Source organism: Phoca vitulina, unplaced genomic scaffold (assembly GCF_004348235.1).
Source record: "Phoca vitulina isolate PV1807 unplaced genomic scaffold, GSC_HSeal_1.0 scaffold1, whole genome shotgun sequence".
NCBI lineage: Eukaryota > Metazoa > Chordata > Mammalia > Carnivora > Phocidae > Phoca > Phoca vitulina.
Window position 1 is genome coordinate 54,086,561 of NW_022589704.1, and position 10,404 is coordinate 54,096,964.

The window sequence follows — 10,404 nt, forward strand, 5'->3', positions numbered from 1 at the left end:
GAAAATTCCCTACAGAAGAAAACCACCTTTGGATCTAATTCTACTGTTGAGTTCTCACTGATTTCTTTTAAATGAAATGAAATGAAATGCAAGCTCTGGGTACAGTAATTTAACCACTATTTTGATCACTCCTCTTCTACTTAATTAGCAAAACTAAACCGTTAAGTAATCCCATTAAAAATGACAAGACAGGTAAATGGCTTTCTGAATCTTACAATTATCAGTACTTGACCTTAAAAAATCAGCACAAGCTCAAATGGAATTTGATCAAGAGGCCTCCAGAAACATATAGGCAGACACACTAGGGGAAATTAGTAGGAAAGGGACCTGAGGCGTGGGGAAGCATTCACATAAGCAAATGACTTGGCTAGCTACAGGCAAATTATATCATGGAGCCCCAGCTCCTGCACCACCAACCTTCCAAACAGAATCTGCTCTCACTGGAGGAAATGATGTATCCTTCATACATCAAGAAAAACAGTTCATCTCCCTATATGAACTTAAGCAACAATAAAATGAGGCCAGGACCTGGGTTTTTCTCGTGGTATCATTCAGGAAATCATCTTTCTATAGCTATGAGATAGGAATACAGCACCAGGGGCGCCTGGGTGGCTCAGTCGTTAAGCGTCTGCCTTCGGCTCAGGTCATGATCCCAGGGTCCTCAGATGGAGCCCCACATCGGGCTCCCTGCTCAGCGGGAAGCCTGCTTCTCCCTCTCCCACTCCCCCTGCTTGTGTTCCCTCTCTCACTGTGTCTCTGTCAAATAAATAAAATGTTTAAAAAAAAAAAAGAGCTGACGTGTGCAGAAGTCCTTACAGTCCAGGGCCTGTTTCCCTGCAGCAGCTCCGTATTGCTGGAGAAGGAGAAAAGTACCCCGCATCCTTTCAGGACTCTTTGGTCTTTTGGGTGCGACACAAATCGAGTGAGGGAAGGAGGCAGGAAAATCACCTGGATCCCTGCAGGATTAATTTATTCAAAAGAAATAACAGAAAAATACTCAACATGCAAAAGTCTTGTGAAGAAAATGAAGGAAAACCACAGAACATGCCAAAGACCGAGGCCGACCGCCCTTCAGAAGATGTATCACAGAGGCGGAAGGAAATCAATCCTCAACCTTCCGAAGAAGGTGTAAGCCAGGCAGCAGAAGGAAATCTTAGAGGAGGGCTGACCCAGCCTGGCAAGGGGTTTAAAGAGGACACTCCTGTGAGGCATTTGGACCCTGAAGAAATGATAAGAGGAGCAGATGAGTTGGAAAGGCTTAGGGAAGAGATAAGAAGAGTAAGAAACAAGTTTGTGATGATGCACTGGAAGCAAAGACATTCACGCAGCCGTCCTTACCCTGTGTGCTTTAGGCCTTGAATTCTTTTTTGTCTGATATTAAAATCTGGCCCCTGCTTTCTTTCTGTTAGCGTTTTCTGATGTATCTTTGACCTTCGGTTTACTTTACTCATCTGGTGGAATTTTGTTTTAGGTAGTTTCCTTGTTATCAGCATTTTGTATTTTGACCCATTCTCCAGGTCTGTTTTTCAATTGGAAAGTTTCACACATTTGCATGAAAATATATTCATTATATATTGTGAAGTAAAACATAACAGGTTACAAAGCGATTTAGTATCAAAATATTTAGTATCAAAATATTTAGTATCAGCTCACATACGTAGGATTAAATCCCAAATTCGTGTGTGCGTGTGTGCGTGTGTGTGTATACATACAAACATATATCAGAAACGTAACTGCTTATTTCTGTGTGGCATGAGCTTTTTTTCTTTTTGCTTATATGTATTTTTTCATGAACACATGTCACACACACAAAAAGAATTAAAGTTTTATAAGTAAGAGTTAAATATTTTGCAACCAGCTTCTAAGGGCAATGGGGGCACCTAAACTCTTGATGGAAGAACTATTAAAAAAATGTAAACCTCAAGTTACCCCTGGATCTCTTAGCCAGAGGATAAAACTGGCAATTATTACAAAAAAAAAAAAAAAGGAATATAGCACCAGTCTGAATACAGTACCTAACTCTGGGTCAAAATACTAGAGCTTAACCGCCATGATGCTTAATGAAAGAAGCCTGATGCAAAAGAGTATGTACTGAATGATTTCACTCCTATGAAGCTTAAGAATAAGCAAAACTAATCTCTGGTAGGAAAAAAACCAAAACAAACAAACAAACAAACAAAAACACAACAGTGGTTACCTAGGGAGGGTGGGGAGTTGACTGAGAAGGGGCATGAGGGAACTTTCTGGGGAGACGTAATTGTCTTTATGGGGTGTAGGTTACATAAGCATACCCGTTTGTCAAAGCTATACAGCTAAGGTTAGTGCTTTTCAATGTATGTAAACTTTTAAAAACTATAAATGCTATCATCATCATCATGTGGGGGTAAGAGCTGGTGAAGGTATAGATGATTTAAGGTGGCAGAATACTGATAATTGTTGAGATTGTTGAGATAATTGTACCCAAATCAATAATGGGTACATGGGGGTTCACCACACTATTCTGTTTACTTTGTACATGTTTAAAATTTTCCATGCTAACGGTCTCTTTAAAAAGACTAGAGCTTTAATCCCCTCTCCAGTACTTAATCGGGTGCTTGGCAAATCTCAACCTTTCTGAACCTCATTTTATTTATCTATAAACTGAAGATAATGATCCCTGCACATCTCACTCAAAATAACTCTGGCTTGTTGCCAAATATCCCGTGAGGCAATGGAAATAAAAGTAACTTCTAAGCTGTGAAGTAATACATAAACGTAACAAATCAATAATGAAGATTTGTAATTACTAATAGACTAACATTCCATCCTGGAATGTTTGAGGAGATCATTAGTATATTTCTTTCAACAGAAATATGAGGTGTATCTATTTGTTTTTCAATAATTCCTGCTTGAAAAAATACTAATAGAACTGATAAATCAAAAGGATGGATAACATAAATGTTATTTATATTTACTATAAGATTTATTTTGCATAACTTCCTACTAATGCAAAAATTAATGCCTTAAGAAAAAGTTTGAATGCCTTATACAAACATCAACCTGATGGCTGAGAGAAGATGCCTAAAAGCACACTCCAGAAGGAAGTTGGTTTAGGAACTTAAATGACATAGATAATTCACATGCTTAAAATTGAGGTTCAACTGTTATAAAACCCACTGAAGCTTGACCATCCAAAATAATGTTCACGAGCGCATATAAAATCACAGCATTAGGGATAAGAAACATTACATTCTTAATGTGAATCCATTATACTTAGAACTTAGAAAGCTGGATTTCTAAATATTTGGCTCTTCAATGTTAAGGCACATAAATATTCAACTCAAGGAAGCCCAGTAGACATATGGACCATTTCTTTATTTTATTAACTTGTCTGTTAAGCTAACCTTCGTCAGTTACAACTATCACAAAATACAACTTGTACTGGGAAAGGGAAAGAGAGGCAGAGACAGCGAGAGAGAGAGAAGTGGTGTGACTCTATTCTAATGTCCCAATCTAGTCCCTAAGCGTCAGAGTGTACCGTGAAAAGACTAAGGGGTTGGCCTCGTGTGCTGTTGTTGGTTCAAGTTTCAAAGTAAATAAGCATGCCAGAGGGATGTTTTAAAGAAGCACATTCCAGTTCAAAAATAAAAATACACTTACAAGAAAGTCACTTGGATACATTCCATGGCATTAGTCTTATCTTCAAATAATAGATGTATGCACCGAGTGCCTACTTTCAGGGTTCGAACATCTTTGAAGACCTGGTTAGGCAAACATGCTGCTCTCACGTCCGTTCTCCAGCCTGGCCTTCCTGCTCTGCCTGAAGTGACCTGCTGCACTCTTCCTCAGGCAGCCTCAAACGCCATGTCCGTTTTTTTCCACGCAACTTCCCCAAAAAGTGTTGGCTAACCCTGCCAACTGCTGGGTTTCAGGATGGCCCAAGAAACACCATCTGAGCTGCTGTTTATGAAATTGCTAAACAAAACCATGACTGAAACTGCCCACTTCTTCCTTTGTCATGGTAGAGCACATTGTACAACACCATAACCAAAGTACTGGTCATGTCAAGAAAAATCAAGGCTTCAAGCTAAAACTCCCATTCTAGCTATCACCCTGTTCATAAAACCTTCACCATTAAACTTAGGTTCTGAGTTTATATTTACCCCAGTTTATATGGCCCCCAGTATGGTGCAAATAAAATATAGAACTGTCTAGTTAAGTCTGAGTATCAAATAAACAAGGAATCTTTTAGTATAAGTATGTCTCAAATACTGCATTCTATACTAAACTTTTATACTAAAAAAAAAAATCCCATGTTTATCTAAAGTCCAAATTTAATTTGGTGTCCTATTTTTATTTACTAAACATGGCAACTCGCAGCCCCACCTCCACTATGATGATGGATAAAATCAACATGCCCATAAAGAACACACTAACTGTTATATCCATTTTTGATTCTCTGGCTCTGAATTTATCCTTTTAGAATATACAGCATGTAGATAATATAGCAAACTATGAGAATAAGCAGGATGACATTACTGGGATAACCTCCCTTTGCCCAACTGTGAAATGGAAAGGGTTGGACTAGATCTAAAATTCCATTAAACTACTGAATTCTTAACAAATCTTTACCCACATCAAAGTTAATCATCAATGTCTGAAAACTCATGTCTCCTGGAAGAAGTTTCTTCACCAAAGCACAAAACAAAAAACAAAAAACAAAACCAACCAACTCAATTTGTCATCCACTTCTACTTGTCTCCCAAAAGCATTTCCTGAAACTCAACAGTAACAGTAACAACTTCTCTTGTACAGTGGCTTGAGTGTTCGCCAATATCTGCCACCTTCTATAGATTCTGTCCACAGTCCACTCTCTCAGAAATGTTCAGGGTTGCAGAAACTAATGGTCTAGTCACACCAGGGGCCATTATCACATGTGGTGATCCCTAATGTACTGCTTACCAAGAGGTCAAATTATTTTAGCAGAAGATCCAAAACTATTCTAAGGCAGAGTTGTGCCATGATCTCATCACGCCAGGAAGGAAGGAATAGCAGACATCTAATTCATGCTGACCAAAGACAGTCTAGAAGTATTAACATTAATTATAAAGAATGGGATAGGATTTATGCCCTTCTGCATATCTAAATTTGGTTCTATTCAAATGGCCTCAAGTACCAATGTTGTTATCTGTGACATAGAGGGCATCTAACTCAGTCCTATTTGCTTAACAAAAACCATTGACCATATGAGAACAAAAGTCTGCCATTTTTTTGTTTCATCCAAATCATCTTCCCTGTTTACAATGTTTTGGTTTGGGCAAATTATGTTAATTACACTGGCACACTGTGGCCCGTGGGCCAAATCTTGCCCTCTGCTTATTTTGTAATAAAAGTTTTATTGGACCACAGCCATGCCCATGTATTCATGTGCTGTCTATGGCTGTTTGCACACACAACAGCAGAGTTGAGTAGTTAGCGACAGACCATATGGCTCAGGAACCCCCAAATATTTACAACCTGGCCTTTTACAGAGTTTGCCAATCTCTGCTAATCCCTTGCACTCTTCAAGGGCCCAGGGGGCGGTTCTGGTGTAGTAGCTCATAAGGCCAAGTGGAGTTCCAATAGAACACCACTCTTCAGCCTCAGATATCCTTAAGAATCCAAAGGAGAAACACACAAGCGTGGGGATATGAGAAAGCACATTACTTTCTGCTCGGAGTCCGGCATTTCAAAAGGTGGGAACTACATCATGGCAAGCACGCGCACAGGATGCTTGCTGCCGCCGTGACTTGTAGTTCGAGGAAGAAAATGCAGGAGAGCAGGGATACAGAAACTGGCTCCACTTGGTGCCAGCGCCTAGGAAAGGTATTGTCCCTGTTACAGGAATTTAGAATTTAAATCAACACAGTTGTTCTGTGACTTCACTGCTTTAGGCAGGAAGGGTGCGTGATCAGAAAGAACAAGTGCCTTCAAAACCGAAATGACTCTGAGCCTTAAAAGAGCCCCACGTAGGTGCCTTGGAGGACAGATGGCCAGAATGACATATTATGGGCTTTGCGAGGCTCTTGCTGAATTCCGCCTCCTCTGCAGCAATCAAGCATGAAGGGCCCCTTATAATCTCTTTCTGCTCCAAGGAAAGCCCTTGTAAGCAGAAATGGCACACTCACAGTTAATGAAATTTTATGCCATCGAAAATTAAACGCAGATATTCCTCTAGTTGAGAGGATCAGGAAGGAGAAAAAAAAAAAAAACTCATAGTAACTGTTGCTAAGTTTGACTTCACAATATTGACAGAGTAGATGACTTACCAAATAAAAACTTTAAGAACTGGGACTAATTCAATCCTTCAAACCCTCTTACGGATCACAATGGGCTCTCCCACCGGGACAAAAGCGAGCCGTGGTCCTTTCTTCCCTCCTTTGAGTCTTATTCTTCCATTATGTAGCATCTTCCACTCCCTGAGCCCACCACTCCCTTGTTTGCCTAAAGGTGGGTCCCATGCTTGCAGTCCTTTGGCTCCTGCCAGACAAACATAGAAAATCAACTACACACCCACACCCCTGGACAGGGGAATGAGACATCCCAGCTCATTTCACTTCCAGGTGAAGCCAGAACTCAATATGTTCATGCCTTTTTTATTCAAATATTTGGTGGACATCTACTATGTGCCAAGGATTGTGCTTAGGGTTAAGGTTCAAGGGTAAAAACAGACACAGACACAACCTTCTCATGGCATTGACAGGTGAGGGGAGCAGAAAGGGCAGTTATCAGATAAATAATCCCATAGAGTCTAAGGTTATATTATAAATGAATCCGAATCTAAGATGAGGAGTCTATACACTGTGTTCAGTGCTGTGAGGGTGAACGGCTGGAGTCTGAGAACAGAAAGAGGAATCCTCATTCAGGATCTGAGGAGGCTTCTGCTCTGCACAAGTGACATTTAAAATGAAACCGGAAGCAGGAGCAGGAGTTGTTCAAGTGAAGAACAGAGCTGAGGAGCATTTCAGGCAGAGGGCAGAGCAGGTGCCCAGCGCCCTGAGGAAGAGGAAGTGTGGCCTCATCAAGGGAAGTGAGAGTGAGGCCGGAACGAGAATGGAAGGCTGTGACCAGGGCAGTGAAGGATTAGATTTGAATATACAAAGACCACTCTGTGTGTGAGGACTAGTCCTGAGGGGCAGGAACAGAAGCAGGGTCAGGAGTTGTGGAGAAAGGATGACCCCATGACCTGGTTGGGGGGGCGTGCACAGTAGGTGTGCAAAACAGTGGCATGATTCACGACATATTTGGAAAATAGGATCAACAGGAGATATTGATAAATGAGGGAGAAAAAGGTACCAAGGATGTCTCCCAATTTCCTGGCATGAGCTCCTGGGTAGATAGCTCACCATTTACCAAGACAAGAAATACTTTGGGAAGACACTATAGGGTGAAGCATCAAGAATTCCATTTTGCGGGGTGCCTGGGTAGCTCAGTCGTTAAGCGTCTGCCTTTGGCTCAGGTCATGATTTCAGGGTCCTGGGATCGAGCCCCGCGTCGGGCTTTCTGCTCAGCAGGAAACCTGCTTCTCCCTCTCCCACTCCCCCTGCTTGTGTTCCTGCTTTCACTAACTCTCTCTCTGTCAAATAAATAAATAAAATCTTAAAAAAAAAAAAAAAAAAGAATTCCATTTTGCAAACCACACAGCTTATCTGTAAAGAGCACAGGAAGAGGGGCGCCTGGGTGGCTCAGTCGTTAAGCGTCTGCCTTCGGCTCAGGTCATGATCCCAGGGTCCTGGGATCGAGCCCCGCAGCAGGCCCCCTGCTTCGCGGGAAGCCTGCTTCTCCCTCTCCCACTCCTCCTGCTTGTGTTCCCTCTCTCACTGTGTCTCTCTCTGTCAAATAAATAAAATCTTTAAAAAAAAAAAAAAAGAGCACAGGAAGATTTACTAGCTTCTGTGTAACCTTTTATGGTCTGTTTTCATCATCTGTAAAATGGGAAATATGGTAAACCTATGTGGCTATGACAGAAAGAGCATATGCATTTAAAACACATGGCATGATTCCCGGGACACAGTAATCTCAAAAAAAAATTGTTAGTGGCTATGATTATTTTTTTACACTTGAAGTTTGAAGTGTCTGTTGGTGACCTCAGGCAAGATGTCCAGTAGGCAGTTAGATAACTTGGCTCTGCAGCTCAGAACTCTCTCCTGCTGGGAGAGTCCAGCTATGAGATTATGAATCAAACACCTTGTTACAGATTTTATAATAGCAGCTGGAGATTTACTTGTAAATTGACTAAAAGGTCAGTGTCTGGGTATGAACTGCATATAGATGGCACCCAAAGCTATAGAAAATAGAATAATTTGATGCAAAAGTGAACTCTAGGGAGAAAAACTGAGGGGCGAAGGAATGAGCCTGTAGGGAGTTACTTAAACACAAAACAAAGATGAAAAGTTGAAGGAAAGCAAATAGATATAAAAGGCGTCTGTACATTTTATTCTATTTCTCCAAGCAGAAAAATGGCAATCTTAAAAAAGAGAGTCAGTTACTCCTTACATATCGAAGTGTACACAAAGATATATTTGTAAAAATATTCACTGTAATCTCATAATAGCAAAAATGACCTCAAGCAACCTAAATCAATAATAGCAGACTGATTAGGTAAAGTATGGCACATCTATGTAAAGGAACAAATGTATAGCAATAAAAATCATGCCATAGATGATTTACTGGAAAAAATGTTCACATTTTACTGGTACACCAAAAAAGTAGGTTACAAACTAGGATGCATAACATACAATAGAAAAAAAAACCCAGAGAACAAAAAACACCAGAAGAGCAAACAATACCAGAAAATCAATAATAGTTGATTCTAGATAATGAGATTTCAGATTATTTTCTTTCCTTGTATTTTTTTTCAAAATATCAGCATGAGTAGATGTTAATTGTACAGACAGAAAATGAAACAAAGCAGAGAACTCTCATCTCTCCCTCTAAAACATCTGACACTCTTAGTCCTCAAATCCCCAAACCAAAATGCTCAAGACAAATAATAAGACTGAACACTTGATACAAATGTCTCCATCACAGTAAAAGGAACCTGACACTGTTGTATGCATGGAGAGTGATATTTACTGATCCTTCCCTAATGAAATAGAACCACTCTCCACCAACGCTGTGCTTTTCTAACCTTAAAACAACCAATGTTAAGGTTACAAATTGGATTACATTCTTCTTGATCTTCAACAATATGCATCAAGAGACAATCACAGAAAAAATTCCATTTCATTATAAAAAGATAAAGCCACACAAACTTTCAGTCTGTACATACTTATGTAGTACCATCACACCCACACAACCAAACCTGAAATTTCTTTTTTTTTAAGGGAAGAATCACGTATTTGAAAAAAAAAAAAAAAAGGATTTTATTTATGTATTTGGGTGTGGGGGAGGAGCAGAGAGACAGGGACAAGTAGACTCCACACTGAGCACGGAGCCCAATAGGGGGCTCAATCTCACGACCTGAGCTGAAATCAAGAGTCAGACACTGGGGGCGCCTGGGTGGCTCAGTCGTTAAGCGTCTGCCTTCGGCTCAGGTCATGATCCCAGGGTCCTGGGATCGAGTCCCACGTCAGGCTCCCTGCTCAGCTGGAAGCCTGCTTCTCCCTCTCCCACTCCCCCTGCTTGTGTTCCCTCTCTCGCTGTCTCTCTCTCTCTGTCAAAATAAATAAATAAAATCTTTAAAAAAAAAAAAAAAAAGAGTCAGACACTGAACTGACTGCACCACCCAGGTACCCCCAAACCTGAAATTTCTTTAAAAGGAAACATTAAACATTTTCAGAACACCTTTACTTCCCCGCAGTATTTTTAAAATTTTTCAAGAAAATTTAGGGATGCCTGGGTGGCTCAGTTGGTTAAGCATCTGCCTTCGGCTCAGGTCATGATCCCAGGGTCCTGGGATCGAGCCCCGCGTCGGGCTCCCTGCTCAGCGGGGAGTCTGCTTCTCTCTCTCCCTCTGCCTGCCACTTCCCCTGCTTGTATGCGCCCTCTCTCTCTCTCCCTGACAAATAAATAAAATCTTTAAAGAAAAAAAGAAAATTTACATTGCCCCTCTGCTAAACCATAAATAAGCTTCATAAAAGCAGATTAGACTTTCTCTGATATAAGCAAAAGAAGAAATTTTCCTCATATCCCGGTTTTTGGTGTCCGTGCCATCTTGGCCAAGTTCCTTAGCTTTTCTGAGTCTTGGGTTTCTCACCTAAAAGCGGGGGAAATGTAACTTTCCCCATGGGAGCTTTCCACTTTGGAGGACCACGGCGGCTGCATGGGTCCAAATCTCTCTACACATCCTTCCCAAAAGACAACGAAATCTACAAGATGGCAAATATCTTCACAGGCCCCAAAGCATTTGTCACGATTAGGGGCACAGAATACCACAAACTTCAA

The 10,404-nt window shown here is 40.8% G+C and overlaps 2 protein-coding genes across 2 annotated transcripts in view; one reads left to right on the plus strand and one right to left on the minus strand.

Moving 5' to 3' along the window:
• The window catches only part of OSBPL6 (oxysterol binding protein like 6), a 142,277-nt gene extending 134,883 nt beyond the window's left edge, over positions 1 to 7,394 (minus strand). Inside the window, exon 1 of the mRNA XM_032407335.1 lies at positions 6,288 to 7,394. The gene's annotated coding sequence lies outside the window, so the exon portion shown is untranslated. The remainder of the gene's footprint in view (positions 1 to 6,287) is intronic.
• On the plus strand, positions 736 to 6,294 carry LOC116634183 (transcription elongation factor A protein-like 8). The gene has a single exon (XM_032407374.1). The coding sequence runs from the start codon at positions 1,003 to 1,005 to the stop codon at positions 1,357 to 1,359; it is 357 nt and encodes a 118-aa protein (XP_032263265.1). The 5' UTR covers positions 736 to 1,002; the 3' UTR covers positions 1,360 to 6,294.
• Positions 7,395 to 10,404: the final 3,010 nt, after the last annotated feature.

Excerpts from the sequence above, each read along its gene's own strand:
- LOC116634183 (XM_032407374.1), top strand. The coding sequence starts at position 1,003 with ATGCAAAAGTCTTGTGAAGAAAATGAAGGAAAACCACAGAACATGCCA.